This window comes from Balaenoptera borealis (genome assembly GCF_965194805.1).
Source record: "Balaenoptera borealis genome assembly, chromosome: 4".
In the NCBI taxonomy this organism is placed as follows: domain Eukaryota; kingdom Metazoa; phylum Chordata; class Mammalia; order Artiodactyla; family Balaenopteridae; genus Balaenoptera; species Balaenoptera borealis.
This window is the reverse complement of record NC_138861.1, coordinates 107,666,751-107,687,718: the sequence shown is the minus strand read 5'-3', so window position 1 is coordinate 107,687,718 and position 20,968 is coordinate 107,666,751. Positions and strand designations below refer to the sequence as shown.

The 20,968-nt window shown below is 40.9% G+C and overlaps 2 protein-coding genes across 6 annotated transcripts in view; both read left to right on the top strand.

The window, feature by feature from the left end:
- BST1 (bone marrow stromal cell antigen 1) overlaps positions 1–20,968 on the top strand; it is a 249,487-nt gene that overhangs the window by 19,673 nt on the left and 208,846 nt on the right.
- CC2D2A (coiled-coil and C2 domain containing 2A) overlaps positions 1–20,968 on the top strand; it is a 183,485-nt gene that overhangs the window by 96,247 nt on the left and 66,270 nt on the right. For all 5 annotated transcript variants that reach the window (XM_082389471.1, XM_082389468.1, XM_082389467.1 and 2 more), the window contains 6 exons: positions 496–627; positions 7,824–8,033; positions 8,983–9,089; positions 13,603–13,743; positions 17,067–17,223; positions 18,200–18,435. In XM_082389471.1, the coding sequence (XP_082245597.1) occupies positions 496–627; positions 7,824–8,033; positions 8,983–9,089; positions 13,603–13,743; positions 17,067–17,223; positions 18,200–18,435 (983 nt within the window). The remainder of the gene's footprint in view (positions 1–495; positions 628–7,823; positions 8,034–8,982; positions 9,090–13,602; positions 13,744–17,066; positions 17,224–18,199; positions 18,436–20,968) is intronic.

Here is a 20,968-nt window from a genome sequence, read left to right as displayed (position 1 = left end):
ATTTCCTCCTGAGAGTGTCTGCAGAGCGGCTCATTCTTTTTTTTTTTTTTTTTTTAATTTGTCCTCAAACATCACACCCTGTCCTCTGCTCAAATCCCATCTTCTGCAAGCTGGATTCAGGCTCCTCCTGCTACATCTGATATTGGCAACCTTTTCCCAATTCCCAGAAATTTTTAATTGTCCGAAGATAGAATGTTCTCAATTGTTTTTCTCCTTGGTTGCCTTTCTTAAATTTTTGACGAATAGAAAATACATTTTTCTTAAGCAATCCTTTCATTTGTTTCTTAAACTTTTTTTGAGGAGAGGGGGTTGAAAACTATATCTTAAGTGAATTCTGGGGGCATTAGTGAAAACTCAATTTCTAATGGAAACAGAGACTTTAAAATATTTACGGGGCAAGGGGAAGGTGCATGAAATACGTATGTTGACAGAGAATTTCCCTGCAAATGCTGTTTATTTTGTAAACCATTTTCTGTCCCTCTGCTTGATCCCCAGGGGAGGAGATGGTTCGGAGATGATGGAAGAATCCTAGCGCTGCCAAACCCCATCAAGCCATTTCCTTCAAGACCACCCATGCTGACACAGGAGCAAGACATTAAGGCAGAACTCAAAACACTGTATAAAAAGGTAAACCTCCCTCCCCATTTTTAATACATGAATTTGCTTGAAAGTGCTTTGCTTTTTGAATAGCTTGGAATGATGAATTTGCAGCATTCTATTTTGACTTTTTTTTAATAATTCACTATCTTACACATGCAAAGCAAACAGCAGGCATATTATATAAGAGTGAGTCTCCTGCCCTCACCAAATCCCTTCTTAAACAAGGAATGAGTTTCCCATGTAGGAATGGCTAGGTCAGCATCTTTATTCACATATCCAGGTTAGCTGCCCTGATTTTTTTTCTTTTCTCTGTGTCATCTCACGTATACTGCAGGATTATTTCCCCCTCATTTTCTCTTTATTATATAACTGGAGATTTTCTATCCTTGCAAATCCTTTTTATGGTATGTTCCTCAGCTCTGGTACCACGCTGCCTGATTTGAGTCCTGGCCCTGTCACTCACTGGGCGAACTTGGCTCTCCCCCTCTCTGTGCTGCGATTTCTCCATCTATAAAATGGTAGTCATAATAGCATCTGCCTCCTAGGATTGTTGTGCAGATGGTTAAGATAATACATGAAAGCGCTTCAAACAGAGCTCAGCAAGGGCTGGCCGGTGTTGAATAGACAGTTGCCTGCTTTCAAATTTAATTATATTGCTCTTGCTTTCCTGAAGTGTCCAGCAAGGATCACCTCCTTCAGAAACTCATGTAATCATTTCAACACTGCTAGTGTGAAAGAGAATAAGGGGATATAAGATCATTCTATATAGCTATAGAGGGGCGTGTTGAACAGGGAAGACACAGGCCCAAGTCAGAGAATCTGAGCAGAGTCGGGTGTCCTACTGGGTTGTGCTTCGGGAAGCTCCCCTGACCATTCTGGAGCTGTTTCCTTAATTGAAAAAATCATCATCATCTCTACCTCATACGATTTTTGTGAGTATTGAGGTGATGTATGTGTTTGCACTTTTTTAAAATGAATTTCTATAAAATATTGCTATTACAGACAAATAGTAATGAGTGACTACTTTGTGCAGAAATGTGACCCTGGGAGTAGGCTTACAAAACAAGCATAAACCAAAGTCCTAGTCCGTGAGGGTTTTATCATCTATTTGCTTATATGACAAAGATGCATAATATAATTAGTGATCCAGACAATATCATCTTATGCATGCGTAATAATCCATCACTTTATCTCTTCATCCATCCAACCATTTCAGCAAGAAACACTGATATAATGAAGCAAAAAATTATGGGTTAAAATTAGAAAATAGAAGAGTAATTACTATGGAGAGTAGAATCTTGAGGGAGCCAATTAAGATTCATCGTATCTGTCTCCTTTAGAAGTTCTGAGCTAATTGGGAAATGCACAGGAATCAGAGAGGGATGCAGATTTCAGTTGTAACTAAGGATAAAGCTGGACAGCAGGAGGCTGCTTGGACACAAGACCAATTGGGCTTCCGGCTCCATCTCCCAAGAGTTCTGTCCCCCCATCTAGAGAAGGGCCCCAATGAGTTCACCACGTGGACTGCCACGGAGAACCCACGGGGGCAGTGAGCAGGCTTTTGCGAGAGAGCTGAGAAGGGACAGCTAGAGACCACCGGTTACTCTGCCCAGCAAAGAACTTGGACCAGTGGATCTTGGGCTCCAGTTGACTCTCTAATCAAACAGTCTTCCTTCTCTTTTGGGAAGGAGGCAGTGGGGATGGGAGAGTGGGGAGAGCACAGAGAGTTTCCTCCCAATACTTTTGAGAGGGGAGACCTTCCTATCTTGTGGGCAGAAATAGGAAAGTAGAGGAAGATAATAGTTCCACTACGAGGGGCTGGTCATCCTGCATCACAGAGCAAAAGTTAGAGAAGGGAGAAATCTAAAGGGGCTGAAGTCTTCCAAGGTCATTTCATAGAAAGTTAGGCTTCAAACATAGTAAAGCATAGAGACTCTGCCAGCGTGCCTAAGAAAGAAGCAAAGGTTATATTAGAGGTTATAAAGAGGTAGGAATAACCTCTTTGTTTCTCCTACCTCTTTGTTTCCTACCTCTTTGTTATTCCTACCTCTTCGTTTCTCCGTAACAGGTTGCCTATTAATTTCACTGTTGATTTGTATACCTGTCTTTTTTTTTTTTTTAATGTGTTTATGGAACTTTCTAGTAATTCAAAAAACAATGCATTACTTTCAGAGTTAATTTTTTACAGTTCTATTGATTTACTAACTTTTACCTTTTCTTACATTTATTCAGGTCTGTCTAATGCCAAAACTCATTTTTTCTCCCCTCTGTTCCATGTAATAGGCTTGCCTTTAAGAAGCAGTGTTAAATGCATCTGGCCTATATTTTCAGTCTAATGTCCAAACATACCTTATATCTGGGAGTTTTGACACGATGCAGGAGCAGAGAAATAGATAAACAGGCAGTGATTGTTTTATTTATAGATCGTTAATCTATCTTCTCTTTCCTTCCTTCACTACGCTGAGAGTAACGAAGGGCAAATACTGTTTTATTCCTCTTCTAACCCTCGCACTTGGCAGGAAGCCTGGCATGTAGGAATGCCTCAGTAAAAGTGTGAATTGAATATCATTTAAATGACTTAGTTGAGCTGAATGGATCTAGAAGAAATTCCTTGTTTTCTACTCCTCTCCTTAACTCGGCTGTCTCTCCTATAAAACAGTAGCCCTCTTAGCTCCTGGCTTCATCCTGGCAACCAAATGATGGAAAACCAAGTCAGTGTGCTAGATCAGGAATTGGCAATTCCTTGAGCCGTTAATGGAGCTTGATGAATTTACACTTCAGAGCTCTCAGGTCTGATGCTAACCCAGCAGGACTGACCAAACCCATCCCAGATGGGAGTCAAGCCTGGCTCTTCTTTGATTAGACTGCCAATTCAAATGAGGGAGTGTATGTCCTCCCATTAGATAAATTAGGAGGTTTATTTAGAAGGGAGTTGGTATTCAGCCCTCCTTCTTTGAACACTTTCCTTAATTACAGAGGGAAAAGAAGGAGTTTTTAAAAGCGAAATATTCTGCTGCTCCTAAATTGAGATTCTTTTTTAGAGACCATTAAAGATAAATACAAAAAGAGATTAGACATTGTGCAAAGAACAGAGTTAAACCTCAAATGAGAAAGATTGCAATTTAATACCTCATAAGTAGTAACTAACCCAAAACTAAAAAATAAAAATTCCAAATGAGACATTGCAGGTAAAACATAAACAATATTATGCAGTTTGCCTAAGCATAATAGCAAAGTAAGTTTAGGGTTGCTGAAAGCTGTTCCAACAGCCTCCATCCTTCCTTCCTTCCTTCCTTCCTTCCTCCTGCCTTCCATCCTACCTTTTCTCCTGCCTTTCTTCTTTTCTTTTTAATTCTTTCCATCCTCAACTGAGTCTACTATATTCTTAGTTGTGCTAAACTCTGGAAACTCAGAGGTAGCAACATTCAAACTTGGCCTTAGAGAGACTTTGTGCCTAGTGGGGGGAGACAGAAATGTCATCAAGTGTTAAAGGCACAGTGATTAGAAGTCAACGTGGCATTCCCAGGGACATATGTGTAGCTGCCTCCTCTTTTTTCAAAACTGCACACTAATCTGAGGAATTTAGCATAATTCCAACCTCCTTGTTAATCACGACTTGATAAAACTATCACTTTCCCCTTCCACTGTTCTCAGCCATTTTTCACAGAAGCATTGGTCCCCTACTGTGTAATGAGCACTGCAGTAGTCAACACTGTTTGGGCTGCAAGTGACAGAAACCCATTGCAAACTAGCTTAAACAAAGAGAAAACTTGGTGGCTTACAAAACTGGGAAGGATCTGCAGATAAATCACAAAATGAAGGAGGGGTTTTAGGAACTAAGACTCTGGGACCGGGGACTCAGTGCCATCAGGTCTCTCTCTCTGCCTCTCTTTCTTCTGGTTCTCCTTGAATGTTGACTGGTCTCATTCTCTCCTGTTGTAGGCAGGCCAGAATTCTCCATGTGTTAGGACCCTTGATAACCTAAGCTTAGAAACTCCAGAGGAAAGGGATCATATCTTTCCCCAAGGTTCACGTTATCAACACCAAGGACAAACTAGTCAGTTTTAAGTGGGACATATGCCCCCCCACCAACCTCATGTCCTAGAGATACACCCAGAAGATGGAGAATGAGAAAGCTTCCCAGAGAAGACCAGAACAACAGCTATAGAGTCTACTACAGGCTCTGGGCTGGATTCAGGTTCTGTTGCTACTATTTTCCCAGGACAAATATAGAAACTTTTATTTTAATTCCACCAATGATTGTTCTTTTTCTGTCCAACTTTAAAATTTTTTTCTCCATCGGCAAGCAACTCTGAACACACTGAGAACATCAGCAGATAATCCACGTGCATCACCTCTGATAATTTGCGTTTTCAGTTTTCCACTGAAGACTGAAGAATCAAATCAATTTCAAAATTAAAATAATATACCCTATAAATATTATTTATTTTTAGGAGAAATTTTTTGTAGTGTTTTCATGATAGTTTTCAGAAAAGAAAACAGATACAACAGAAAGAAAGACAAGGAACTAGGGGTCTTTCTCCCTAATAGGAAGAGAGTTGGGGGTCTTTTGAGCAGTCTAACACAATGCCCACCAGGAGTCCTGGAAGCTTTTTCACTTGCTTGAGCTGAGCTGAAGGCAGAGGCCAGCAGCAATCATTTAAACATGGGCTAATGAAGATTTGGGGGAGGGGACACAAAGTACAGCTGACCTAGGTAACATTAGGACCATACTACCGACATTACTTACTCATACTAAGAAGAGTACAAGATGGAACCTGAGGGCCACACCCTGAGCGACTTCAGAACTCTGCAGCCCATGGTAAGAGGAACAGTAAAGCAAGGACCAGCAGGAGCCAAACAATTAGAGAGGAATTTTCCGTTAAGTCTGTGGATTGATGTTTAGTGATACACATCTTTGTGAGGTGGGAATTTTTTAACTCATCCAGGTGGTCAGTGTGACAGTAAGACACAGAGTCACCACATGCAGATTAAAAGCCTCTAACACGAATGCAGGTTATAACTGGACACTTTTGCTTGAATGAAAGAAAAGAGATGGGCCTCCATTGTTGCGGTGTGAAGTGTAAGGATATTAATGTCAAAATTAGGACTTTGATAAGGTACAAAATATTGGAATATGACCCCTGTAGGGATGGGCTTTCCTCCCTGTAAATCCAAATGGAAGTTCAGTTCAGCATATTTTGGAAGGTACTGAGGTATAGTCAATGCATTCTTATTCAAGCATAGCATATTTGTAAACACATCCCAGTTTTACAAGAACATTTTTAAAAAATAAAAAATCTATAGGTCTTCTCATCAAAGACAGACTTAATGTTATTTTATAGAAAAAACTTGTTCTTTTATGAAAGCATAGGGTACACTGTACAGGAGTCCTGTAGGAAATCGTAAGTTCTAAATATACATTAATTGTCTACTAATTTGGGGGAAAATAAGTGTGAAATTGAATGGCTAAAAGGAACTATACTCATATATCCTTACTCGTGAATACTGGTACAAAACAGGCAACAAGACAACCCAACAACAAATTTACTGGTAAATGAAGACTCATGTTTATATGCTTTACTGTAAGTGCAAATATTGGTACTATTTCATATAATAGTAACTGAAAAGCAGATCACACTATATAACAAATGTGAATACATTTTTGGACATGTATACATGTACGTACACACAGTGTGGCCTCCGTTTTCCGTGCTTAGTCTGATGGGGAGAATGTTAGGATCTTGTGATCTAGGATTCTAACTCTGGAGCCCCTTCTTCCAGTTTCCATCCCTCCCTCTGCACATCTCAGACTTCATCCTTCCTGCCCCAAGTTATAAAGATCACACGCCATTTTTCCCCTTTCAATCTATTGCTGCTCGCAGACAGGCCTCACTATGTTGTAGGCAACCAAAAATCTCTATGGAATTGTTGCAGGAAGGGGGACCCCTTCCAGGGCCCAAGCATGGACGCTTGTCTAATGGCCAACAGTTCCCTAACAGAATGAACCAGGTGATATGTGTGAAGTGCTTTATATGATGCCTAGTGACCTACAAAATGCCAACTGGATCTTTTTCCTCAGCCTCCCATTTGTAAGATAAAGAGATAAAGGCACGGAGATGTGTAGTGACTTGCCCAAGGTTCCAGAGCAAGTTAGAGTTGGAGCCACAGCTAGAATCCAAGGCTTCTGGCCCCAGTTCAGTATCTTTACATAATACCATGAAGACGAATTAAACGAAGAGACTCCTGAACACGTTACCCGCAATTAACATCGGATAGACGCTTTACTTCTGACAAGAATATTTGCAGCTTCCAATTTACCTCATAACTTATAAATAATACATTTGGGCCACACAATCTTTTCTAGATAACATAAATAGCTTCCAAAAGCTCCTCTCTGCAAAGGGGAGGATCGAGTGAAGTGTGTCAAACCCCACAACCTGACTGTAGTCAATGTCTAGGACAAGGAGAGAACATGAAGACACAAAATCAAAAAGGTGTCCTCCCCACTTTGGAGCTCTGCAACCTCCAAAACTAGATTCACCTACGAGCAGCAGTGATCAACATAGAATATCGTGATGAGTTTAAGGAAGAAAAACAGAGATTTATCTGACACAATGTACACCAAGTGATCCAGGAAAGTCCCAGTGGAAATTTCCACTCCTGTTTTCTACACACTCAGCTGCCCCATCTGTCTCTTCCTCTGTTATTTTGCAGACTGACTTTCTTCTTCCCAGGAAAACTAGGTGCCAGCATGAAGCTCGGTTCAGAATGTTAGTCTCTGGCTGCTGTCTACAAACTAAAAACTTCTCCACGTGGAGAGTATATCTATGATCCAAATAATGGTCAGTTTGGATTAGAATCTATGCTTCTCTCATTAAAAGAATTTCAAGGTCACCAGCTGCAAAACCCAAGATTTCCAGGAAATGGGATAGTCACATGACAAAGATTAGGGCTATGACTCAGTAGAGATAAACCCTAAAAGACCTAGGAAAGCAAGGTTGAAATTATTTCTTTTCTCACTCCTTGTCCTTCATTTTACTTTTCAAGTGTTCAGAAAAGGGCAGGCCCCTAAAACCCCAGGGAACAGGGAATGGAGCAAGGTTCTCCTGGCTTGATTAGGGTAGGAAATATTTTGCATCTGACTTTTCCCATTGCACATCAGATCAGTATCTAGGAAGTGCGTTAACTGTGTTCCCTCTACACTCTGCTCTCTTTGGCAGGCAGTAAAATACATCCACAGAAGTCAGCATTTGATTGGATCTGGAGACCCTCCTGGAAATTTCCAACTGGACATTGATATTTCGGGTTTAATCTTCACACATCATCCCTGTTTTAGCCGAGAGCATGTTTTGGCAGCCAAACTGGCCCAGTTATATGACCAGTACCTTGCAAGACGCCAGAGACACAAGGCACAATTTCTTACCGACAAGGTACCCGTGATCTCTTCCATGCCAATTGTTGAGAGGGTTGGTTCTCCTGAGGAGCCCAAACAACAAAAATACCTTCTAGCAGCAAATGCTCGTGTGCTTCCTTCATGTTCCCTCTGTCTAGGATGTGATGTGTTGACCTACCTAGAGGCAAAAGAAAGGATACGACCATGTACATTTAACGTGTGCAAATTCAGTGGCACACACTTGGTTGAAAGAACGATTCCTGCAAACAGAGCAAGGGATCTCACCCACCAGCAGTGGGTAGCTGTGTCTTGCTTACATGATCTCATATGATGAGACCGTTCATGGCCTGAGAATCTCTGTGTCCTTAGAGACATTCTCATTGTTATATGTAATTTACCCTAACATGGTACCTAAACAAAAGTCAGTTGTTTCAACTGATGCGTAAGGAAATGTCTATCCATTTTGGATTTACTTCTAATGTGACACTGTCCTGTGGAATTTCCATGGGTAGTTTTGACTATAGACAATTTTTGCCCTGACTTTAAAACCTTACTGCTCAAATAAGAGATAACTCCACAATATCTCCTCCTATAAGTCTATAATTTTATGCTCTCTTTCTATCACAAGAATGTCATTGTATTTCCAGGCCCCAGAGAGACCCACCCCTTCCCACCTTGAAAGAAAACTTGTTTCTGAGACAGTAGAGTAAAAGTAGCATCTGTCATGAGCGGTTGGATCTGGGCCACAGAACAAGGATGGACACACACAGTTCTTTATTATTCCTTTTTTTTTTTTTAAAGAATAGAAGCAATAGCTCTCTGTCAAAATTCACTTCGGTGAAAGCGTGGAGACGGCTGGATGCTTGCACATCCCTTCACAGGTTGCTGACATCACTTTGCCCTGGAGAAGTGGGTGGGTCCAAGCACATCACTTGTAGTAAGGAGTAGAGCTTCTAACTCAGATCTTGTATCCATATCTTTTCTAGCTCCAAGCTCTAAGAAATGCTGTTCAGATGGGCCTTAATCCAGCAAAGACTCCTAAGTCTCTTGAAACAACCCAAAAAACCATCAATGAGTATAAATCTGAAATTCGGTGAGTAAAATCTATCATTATAACTACTGCTTTTTTTTCCCTATACTTATTGAGAGTTTATTTTTTCAGAGTTTTTCTGAATGCACTGAATACATTAAGCCAAATGAAATAACGAGATATGTTGATTGTACTAACACCAAATTTGAAGTCCAAAAAATGAATGAAGATGGGAGGGGCCACAGGGGGAATAGGGTAACTTGCACACTCTGCTAGTGTAAACAAATATTGCTACAGCCATCACTTCAGAGAGCAGCTTGTCCAGAGACAAGCAAGGAGTTGAAAATGTCAGCAGACTAGGACCCGGCAATTCTGCTTCAGACACGTGTACTCCAAAGAGCTGTGTGCGCATGTGCACCGGACATGTGTGCAAGCATTCCACAGAGTAAGAAGCTAGAGATAACCCCACACCAGAATGAAGCCATCTGCTTCAATCTTATAATGAACGTCCCTCCCACAGTTAGAAGGACCGAATTAGATCTGCGTATATCATGGATAAAATAGTGTTGAATGAAAAAATCCAGTTGTCAGAGGAGACTCGCTGTGTGATACAGGTCACAAGCCCTAAACAGCACGTGAAACAATACTCATGTGTTCCAGGTACACACATGTGTGTTACATACAGACGGAAAAGACACACATGCCAGTTTCTTCCTCCAGGGAGGGAGAGAAGGGGATGGAATGGAGAGGTCTTCAAATGGAACTCTAACATTGCAAAACAAACAAACAAACAAACAAACAAAAATTCTGAGTAAATGTGAAAAAAGGTTAGTAAGTGTCATATTATTTATTGTATGTGCTCTTCTATATCTTGAAATTTTTCATAATTAAAATTCGAAAATTAAAACCCTGACCATTGCCAAACAATAAGGAAACATACAATGTAGAATGTGAACATTTCTTCTAGAGTCCTATTTCTCAGGGAAAATCATGGTTAACAGTTTTTTGCTGGTTCCTCCACATATATATACATGTGTGTATACATATATATACACAGATGTGTTTATGTGTGTATATTTTACTTTTTTAAAGAATCACATTGCATCTACCACCTTGCAACTTGCTTTTTTATGTAAAATGCATCTGAGACCTTTTCCTATCATAGTACATCTAGGTCTACATCATTGTTTAAAAGCTGAACTTTATATAGATTTTACATTCCCCATTAATAGGTGTTTGTATTATTCCTATTTTTTATTACTTTAAATTGTACTCTAACACTCCTATATGTATATATTTGTGTACCTGTGTAAGTATTTCCACAGAATAAATTCTTAGAACAGGAATTAATAAATCAAGGGGTTTATCTTTTTTAATTTTTATTGGAGTATAGTTGATTTACAATGTCATGTTATTTTCTGCTGTACAGCAAAGTGAATCAGTTACACATATACATATATCCACTCTTTTTCAGATTGTTTTCCCATGTAGGTCATTACAGAGTATTGAGTAGAGTTCCCTGTGCTATACAGTAGGTCCTTATTAGTTATCTATTCAAGGAATTTAAATGTATACTTTTCTCTTTACAATCTACCCTTGAGTTGGAAGTTCTCCTACCAAAGTGAAAACTAGTGATATTTGTATACTGTAGTTGTAAAAGTATGAAGAGTATGTTTAAAAATGAAAATTCTTATTTGTGTTAAAAGAAAAGCACATATCCTCCTCCTTGTGAAAGTAATTTTTGTTTTAGTATACACTGAGTAAGAAAAAGTGACAAAAAGCTACTCTGGATACAATGAAGGTTTGATATGGAATTGCATTTATTAATCAGTATTTGAGAAACAGTGGCAGAATTGTGTGTGAGTCCTACAGACCATGCCAGGTGGACCCATGGATCGCAGACCCATTGCAGACCTCCTGCCACCCCTGGAGACGGAAACCACTGAGATTCAGCATTTCTGATGCAGTGAAAGAGTGTATTTTAGTCCTTTACTGACTTTTCACGTGGTGGTAAAGCCAATTCTAAGCAGGTGGTCTGTTCCGGGATATCTCATCAAGGGGACCTGTTCCCTGAAGCCCCCTGGGAGCTGCTGATGGGCCGCCTTGGAGCCCACCCCTGGGTATCTGATAGGTCCCAGGTTGGGGCGGCTAACCTCAGCCAGTGACGCATTTTCCATCTTATTTTCCGTAAGTGGCATCATGACCACATTGCTCGTCCTCTGCACTGGAACCAGGCTGTATTAAGAAAGGAAACCTGGGTGTTTGTGCAATACAGGAGGACACTTTATTTAACCCTCTCCTGGATCTTCACCCTCACATACGCTCAATCTTGAACAAATAAAAAGTCTAGGATCTCAGATCCCCATCCAGCTACCCCTTTATCCCTGTATTTCCCTTCACAGCCAATCTTCTGGCAAGTATTTACTAGTAAGTATTTTAGATGTAAATTTGGTCAGTACTGCTGTCTCTACTCCCTCCCCTCCCCTTCGCTGTCCCGTCTAGCCTCTTTCCTGCACCCACCTTTGCCCTGAGGCTGATCTTGCCACAGTCCTGGGGAACCTCCGCGTTGCTAAGTGTAAGGGGACCTCTCAGCCCCCCTGGTACTTGGCATTGGGCACTGTCCCCACAGGGTGCCCTTTGAGACATTCTCTTCCCTTTATGTCCACGCACCACCCTCTCTCAGATGCCCTCACCCCTCTTCGGCCATCTGTCCTTCCCACTATCCTTTGCCTAATCTTCCTTCTTTGCCCAGCTTCTAAATGTTCAGAGTTCCTCCCAGGACTTTTTTCTTTTTAATCTTTTGTTAATCTGCATTTTCTCCTGAGATGAATCCAGCCCTGTGGTTTTAAATATCATCTAGATGCCAGTGTGGCTCCCAAAGTTTCACCTCTGGGCTGGACTCCTTTCCACACTCCGGACCCCATCTACATCAGGCTTCAGAAAAGTGTTACCGGGCTCCCTAATCACAGTTGCCTTTTCCTCTTCCTCGATAGTCTGGCAACAACTTGTAGTTAAATATTCTTTCGTGATTCTTTGCTGCTTTAGCTCATAGGTCAAATTTTACTTGCTAAGCGTTCTTTTTAGCATTTCTGAGAAACTATCTTGTCAGGGACTAAAAAGGGAAGTAGAAAATATATCAGAAAGGCTTAAGGTGTCATATAACTCAGTAAAATAATTTTATATTGCACTTTTTTTTAAAGGAGGCCGGGGAGATAGCTGCTAAAGGCATAAGAGAAGAACAGACCACTTGGTAATGACAGATAATATTTGTGGACCACTTACCAGATGTCAGACATGGTTCTAGTATTAATTAACTCGCTTACTCCTCCCAAAAACCCTGTGAAATAAATTCTGTTATCATCTCTACTTTACAGATAAGGCATGGAGAAGTAAAGTAGTTTGCCCAAGGCCAGCTAGAACCAGGATTTAAATCTGGGTATCTTGGTTCCCACATCTGTGCCCTTAACCAGAATGCTTTACTGCTCCTCAAGAAGAGTGTTTCTTATTCTAAGTCATTGCCTCCTAGCTTTTTTAAGGTCTTCCGAGAGTCCCAAATCTTGGCTACCCAACCGCCAACTGGCCACCAGCTTCTGCCTGCCACCTTCCTTTTCCATGACGCCGATTGAATGATTGGAAACCTAGAGCTCTGTGTTTCTCTGTACTGTCTCCAGACTAAGTCATCACAAGTACAACCAACTTCCAGACACAGGCCTTCCTTCTGGAGTTCAGGAGGTCATGATTCATGAAACACTGTGGCTATGGTTTCCTAGGGCACTCTGTCAGTCATTTATCTATGTGTCTATCTCCTGAGCTAAGCTATAAACTCCCTGAGAACAGAGACACCTACTATCTCCTAGGAACCACTTCTGAATCCCCTGTAATGACACCTGATACTTGCCCAAGAAAAAAAAAAATCTAATTAATTAACTAACTAATGGCATAATAGAGTACATTTGGATTCTGGACTTGGCTATTATTTGTAGAGGGGGCTTAAAGTAAGGCATTAAATAATTCCCAAACACTTTAAATAATATCAATCACAGTGAAAGCATTTTCACATGAAGCCTCTTCAAAGCAAGCCAAAAATATCGCTAATCTGGTCAGCACTGAAAACTCACCAAGGGATGTAGTAACATTACTTCATCTCCTAAATGTAGGACTGGTGATTAGTGTTAACACAGGCAGACTTTAATATACTTGTTAACTGGGACAGCAACATACTTTCCTGTTTATCATAGTTTAGTCCATGAGAACTACGTTTACTGGGCCCCTTATTTTCATAACTTCAAAAGTGGCTATTTAAGATTACACAGTATTAATGAGAATTTTAAATGGTAATTTAGTTTGATTGAAGTCAGATTCTACTGGAGAAAACAAAATCAAATAACCTATAAAAACAGACCAGCATCCTATTGACTTCAAATTTGCATTCATATTTTTGGTTTTCTAGTACTTAAGAAATATCGTAGCTGTGAAATTAACTATACAATCACTCTAGCATTATTAGTTTCTTTTCCTAATTTGCAAACACACCTAAATAACTTTTAAATATATATCCATGTATTATATCTTGTAGGCAAACAAGAAAACTGCGTGATGCTGAACAAGAAAAAGATCGAACATTGCTTAAGACCATCATAAAAGTCTGGAAAGAGATGAAATCCCTTCGAGAGTTCCAGAGGTTTACAAATACACCCTTGAAACTTGTTTTGAGAAAGTAGGCTTTTTCAAAAATTGTTTTATTGGGTTATATCATGCATAGGGAAAAATGTTTTAAACATAGATACAATTTTTTAAATAATTTTAAAAATAATAATTACAAATGAATAACCATGTGCAACTCCCCAAGTTAAGAACTAGAACATTACTAGTATCTGAGCATCCCCCATGTTCCTAACCCCAATTACATCTCCTCCGTCCCAGAAGTAACCATTTTCTGGACTTTTACGATCAGTGTTTCCTTGCTTTTAGTTAATAGCTTTGCCATCTATGTGTAACCTCTAACAGTCTAATATTGCCTGTATCTGACTTTTCCATAAGTGAAAGTATATTGTGTTGTATGAACACACACCTGTTTAGTGACGTAAAGGGAAGAGAATGTCTCTTTAGTGAACACACACCTGTTTCTTTTCTTCAATACCACTGGAGATTCATCTCCTTTTTGGCACACAGTTGTAGTTAATTCTCTTTGCTTTATAACACTTCATTATATGAATATAACAAAATTTGTCTATTTTACTGTTGATGGACATTTAAGTTGATTCCATTTTTCAGCTGTTATAGACAGCACTTCTTTTTTTTTTTACATTTTATAAGAATGAATTTTATTTCTCAAAATTGTTATAAAAATGTTACTCGGTTTTCAAGTACAATTGGTCATTTCTTAAGTGCCCACTCTGCCATGCATTGTGCTACGCTCTCGGGCTACGCTGATGAAGGAGATAAACATCATCTCTTTCCTCCCAGAGCTTCCAGTTTGGGAGTGAAGGGGACACAGATGATAAAATTAGACAGCACTTCTATAGACGTTTTTGTATGTGCCTAAGTTTTCCAGAAATATACCTGGAAGTGGAATTGTCGAGTCTTAGGGGATGTGCTTCTCCAAATACTTATATGCTGATTGCAGACACTTTTCCAGCGTGTTTGTGCTGACTTACAGTTTGACCAGTGTTCCCATGGGTCCATGTCACCCGTGTCAGCCATATCACCTGATGCTGTCAGACATTAACATTTTGCCAATCTGATGGCGTGTTTTAATTTATATTTCTTATGCATGAATTGGCCATTTTGAATTGCTCTTTTTCAAAGTGTCTGTTCAAGGCTTTTGCCAATTTTTGAACTGGATTGTTTGTCCTTTTGTCTTTTCCATAATTTGTAGAAGTTTGGTATATATCCTGAACATGAGACCTTTGTCGATGTGTGTTGCAGAAATCTTCTGTAGTTGTCTTTTTAGTAGTTTGCTGCTTTTTGAAGAATAGTCATTCTTAATTTTAAAGAGATAGACTATATTAGTCTTTTCTTTTCTGATCAGTGCTTTTTGTTTGAAGAAATCCTTCCCCTGAATCAAGTAGATATACTACTATATTGTCTCCTGTGATCTTCATAGTTTAATCTTTCAAATTCACCTTTAATCTATTTGGAATTGATCTTTGTGTGTGGTGTGGAGAAAGTATGCTTTGATAATATTTTTGCAGCTGAACTGACTAGACTTTGGTACATAATTAAGAGTACAGTTATCACAACAAAACCATGTTCTGCATATTAATTCAAGAGCGTCTCCGCTGGTTTTGGTCCCTTCCTGTTTGTTTCATCTGCATAAGTGATGTGCCCATACATCTACATGAAAAGTGATACATGAGGGCAATTATCTGATACTGTGCTTTGAAAACAGTCAGTTTTTAGCCAAAGATAGCTGCAAATTGTGATGCTGGGGGGTTGTAATTATCATAAGACTGAGAAAACATTCTGCAGTTTCCAGGACAAACACAAGACTGTGCTTTATGAGGGCAGGGACCTTGTCACCACTGGATATCTGGTCCCAGACAGCACACCTGCCACTTAGTATCTGCTCAATTAATATAAAATATATAATATAATATAAAAACAAATTCAAATTCTGTCTGTCCCACAGAAATCATGGATGTCTTCCAGAAATCCCAGTGTTTTGGCTTCCATATTCCATCTTCCAGGCCATCCCTCCCATCCAGAAGCAGAACATAAATATTTACAAGATTGTTTTCTCCTTCCTTCCTTAAGTTTAGGATAAACAAAAATTTATAGGAAATTTACCGTTAAGGTCACCTCTAGGTTACGAACTTCCTTTTTGTGATACTTCACATCCCTTCCACCCATAAGTAGCTGTGTCCTAAATTCTTTCGGAGTGCCCTTTCTTCACATTCTTGATTCATCTAGCTACCTTATGATACAGCATTATTTCTTCCTGCAAAAATATTTAAATTTAAACTAGTTTATTCATGCCTCTGATTAACAAGGAGAAAAGCGAATGAATATATATCAGAGATGGAATATAACTTGGGGACCAAATTTCTCTGATGTTTATAAATTTCAGGTGTTTCCCAAGTGATTTCTTCAGTAGTAGCTTTGTAAGAGTCTGCGCCTCGGGGGGCTGTTAACTGCTAACCCACCAGGCCACACGTGTACATGCGCAAACGTCGGTCAGCTCTAGGAGCTTGACTAAGTTTCTCTAAAAAGGAGCTGGAACTTTAGGAGAGTAGAACCTGCAGGCCAGACCATACTGACCGCATTAGGAGATAAGCACAGGGGATGCGTTGAAGCAACTCTGAAGTGCTGGGTGGGATGTGCTGGGTACCATTCTTGCCCTCCCCCACCCTCCTGGGGAGTCACACTGTCCATCCACATGTAAAGGGCTCTGCGAAGCCCTTTACAAAGCAACACGGAAACCTTCACATTTGTTCAATCTCGTGTTGATTTGGCCACAGCACCTTTTTTTTTTGTAGAGCACCTCATAGAACCAGCACTCTACAGAACACACTGTGGGAAGCACTGCTCTGGGTCAGGCCGAACATTAATGCACTGTCAGCAGAATCATCAAAGGAAAATTCAAATTGTCAACCCAAAGTCAAAAAGTAGCTTCAGGGATTTGGTAGCAGCGTAATGAAGTGGTTCCTCAGAGACTTGAAGAATTAACAAAATAACTACAATGAAACTGCTGCCCCTGTCGGCTGAGAATTTGCAGGCACTGTGTCAGGGTGCCATCCGGATCATCTAACTCAGCGTGGCTTTGTTGCTTAGTGTAAATAGATTGGGCTCATATTCCAGCTCTTCCATTCACCAGCTGTGTGTTCTTGGGAAAGTCACTTAACCTCTCTGTGCTGTAGTCTCCTAGTGTATAAAATGCTGAAGGTAACAGTATCTGCCTCACACCGTTGTGTGCTCACCTGTGCAAAGCTTTTAGGAGAGGAGCTGCCACAGAGCAAGCCCAATACAGGTATTTGCTGCTATTATTACTCTATCACTTAATTTCAAGAAATAACTAAGGTGCTATAAATTATTTTAAAGGGAAAAAGTTGACCAGAAAGCTGATGAAGAAGCATATGAAGCAGAAATTCAGGCCGAGATAAGTGAATTGTTGGAAGAGCACATGGAAGAGTACGCACAGAAGATGGAGGCATACAGAAGTGCACAGCGGCAGTGGAAAGCCTGGAAGAAAGCCCAGGTCTGCAAACAGCCTGGAGCAGAGCTGACCTGGGGGACAGGAAGGGTCTGGGGAGAGGCACCTTGAGACAGGAGGAGGGAAATGGGCAGGCGGACTGGGGTCCCCTGCCGGCTGCGCTCTGTCTCCCTCCCAGCCCCCTTGCCAGGGGACAAAAAGATGAGAGAATGAACTGATGAATGCACTTGTTGAAAAAGCCACCCAGCCTGCTGATACCAGAGAAAGTTTTTTCCAAAAACAGTTCTCTGTATCATCCTGTGGCTGTTTGAGTGAACCAGCAATAACCTGGTAATCGCTCACGTGCCTGTCAAGCTCTGTGATACGTAGTTTACTATTTTACGTGGCTTATGCTATCTAATGTAGGGTATTGGTGCTTCTGGGCTTCCCCCAGAAAATTATATAACTTTATACATATGACCTTGCAAAACTGGGACAATAAGTAATAAGTAATCCAGGGACACAATAAGTAATAGATCAGGGTGACCTGCAGTGTCAGTTGTATTCACAAGCCTTACTTTAATTTCAAGATGTATCCTTGGGACTTCCCTGGTGGTCCAGTGGTTAAGACTCTGCGCTTCCACTGTAGGGGGCACAGGTTCGATTCCTGGTTGGGGAACTCCCGCATGCTGCGTGTGCAGCCAAAAAAAGATGTATCCTTGGTCTTTAGAACCAATACTAATGAGCAGATGAATAGTTAACTTTTTTAAGCTCTCTCTAGGGACCAGGCACTGTGATAAGTTCTTTCCAGGCATTACCTCATTTCAAGAGCCCTGGAAAAAGTTTCCTATAATTGTTCCCACTTTGTAGACGAGAAAACTGAGGCATGGAGAGGTCAAATGGCTTAGTGAGCTGCCTGAGTGCACACAGCTGGTTGAGGTGGAGCTGGGTTTGCATCCAGGTCTATCTGATTCTGAAGACTGTGCTTTTCAAAGAAATTCCAAAATTCCTGTTTGACATAAGGTTGCCTCTTACCCAACAGAGGGCCAAAAAGAAGAAAAAGAAACAAGCAGTCGAAGAACATCCTGATGAGATGAAGGAGCCGGATCCCGGGGAGGAGCCTGTGAAACCCATCCCTCCAGAGCCCACAGATCGGGCTGTGATAGAGCAGCAGGTGAGGGAGAGAGCAGCCCAGAGCCGGAGGAGGCCCGGGGAGCCCACGCTGGTCCCAGAGTTGAGCCTTGCGGGGAATGTGACACCCAACGACCAGTGTCCCAGGTGAGCAGATGCTCCAACCATGAATAAGGTTGACATGTGACACACACACTGCACCATTTGGAGTGTACATCTCCTGACTGACATGGAATGATCAGGAGAACCGTGAAGTCTCTGTAGATATTTATTAGGTTGGACGATATGAAATTGCAGGTATTTGTCCAGATTTTGGTGATTTCATGTGGTTCACCCACCCAACGCATCCCCACTGGCCACTCAGGAGCTCATTACCGGAAGCTGCCTGTAGGGGGCACTCTGCACCGTGCCTGCCTGCATGGCTTCTGGTTTGGAGCCTTTATCTGTAACCTCAGTGTGTCTTTTTTGTCCACTGCTGGCACACCACCCCGTCCCTGGCACAGACACCCAGATCTCTCCTTGGCCCTTGATTTCAGCTGCTCCGTAGGCCAGCTGCTCTCTTTGAAGGCCTCACAGAGCCTCCCAAAGGAATTGTGGATATTCCCTATAGCTTGAGATAAAGTCAAGGCCATCTGAGGCACACCCTCCAGATCTGGTAGAATTGCATCTCTAGTCATTCGTATGTGATCCCTAAAAGTTATATAACGTTTATAAATCTATACATATAATAAGTTCATAAACACACATATATATGTTCGTCCTTTTTTTAGAAATTTATAATTTAATAAAAATATTTTAAGTTTGCTATTTATTTCTTTCCTATACTTTACAGAGATGGGTCTCAAAGTGTAACCCCAGGACCAGCACCATCAGCATCCCTGGAGAACTTGTTGGAAATTCTCAGGTTCTACTGAGACCTGCTGAATCAGAAATTCTGGGTTAGGGCCCAGAAAACTGTGTTTTCACAAGGTTTCCAGGTGATTCTGATGCATGCTAAAGCATACTGCTATCTATTAAAGGAAATATATTGAAATAATCATTACCACCAGATCCCAGGCCTAATGCTCCAGTACCCAGAAGACCTATCATGAACACCGGGAATATCTCAGACTTGAATCTTCAATATTCCACCATAGAAAGTGAGAAGTCAGCATCGGAGATATTAGGATGCAGGGCTTAACCAGGATGTCTTTATAAGACCCCACAGTCTTCTTAGTTTCGAACTTCTATTAATATGCTAATAACTTACTTTTACATTGTAGCCTGTGCATTTTCATGGGTTCTCTCAACTTCGTAGCATTCAGATGCTATACATAAGTAAACTGTTCCCCAGCACTAAATTAGCTACTTTCAGGCCACAAATACCATACCGTATAACTTCGTTATGAACATTCAAAATATGTGATTTTGAGCATGTTTTTTAAAGGGAAAATTTAGGCTTGATTTTACAGTCCTTTATGGTGAGTCCCATTTTGACCAAGAATGTATACCTCAGTCTGAAGTTTCTGAGTTTTCACTAGGCTTGGGGACTATAAACCAGATTGCCCCAAGCCAATGATTATAAGCTACCCTCTTCATCAGGCCATCAGGTCAAAGGGGGCCATGCAGAAGACGGAGGTGTTTTAGGTCTGTTGGTGGCATGAGGTTGAAGTATTGGGAATAAGCCTTTAAAAAACCCTGAGTGAAGTCTTTGGGGGTCTTGGATATTTCTCAAGATTTGTTGTTAAATGTCTTTTATAGAAAAAAAATATATATTCAAGTCAACTGAGCAATTTCATGCCTGGGATGGGCCTAAATTATGGAGAGGTAAAAAGTTAAAACTACCCACTCAATTTAATGAGTACAGAATTTCTATTTGGGATGATGAAAACATTCTAGAGAAGGATAGTGGTGCTGGTTGCACAACACTGTGAATGTACTTAATGCCACTGACTGGTATACTTAAAAATAGTTACAATGATAAGTGTTATGTTGTGTCTATACATCATAATATAAAAAAAAAAAAAACTACCACCCAAAAAACCCTGAGTGTGTTTTAGATTTTATGTTCTAACCTTTTAATTTCCTTAACAAACTTGAGTTGCTATTGGCTTAACCAATAACTGGAATTTGTAGTGGGCATCTCTGCAAATATGTACAATAAGCCTAAAGACTGCACTTGAAGGTTTTGATTTTTTTTAACTTCCTGGCTATAAGAATGATATGCTTGGAGAGACCTTCAAGATGGCGGAGGAGTAAAATGTGGAGATCACCTTCCTCCCTACAAATACATCAGAAATACATCTACATGTGGAACAAATCCTACAGAACACCTACTGGACGCTGGCAGAAGACCTCAGACTTCCCAAAAGGCAAGAAACTCCCCACGTACCTGGGTAGGGCAAAAGAAAAAGAAAAAACAGAGACAAATGAACAGGGATGGGACCTGCACCTCTGGGACAGAGCTGTGAAGGAGGAAAAGTTTCCACACACTAGGAAGCCCTTTCACTGGTAGAGACGGGGGGGCGATGGGGGGGAAGCTTCGGAGCCACGGAGGAGAGCACAGAAACAGGGGTGCGGAGGGCAAAGCGGAGAGATTCCCGCACAGAGGCTCGGCGCCGAGCAGCACTCACCAGCCTGAGAGACTTGTCTGCTCACCCGCCGGGGCAGGTGGGGGCTGGGAGCTGAGGCTCGGGCTTCG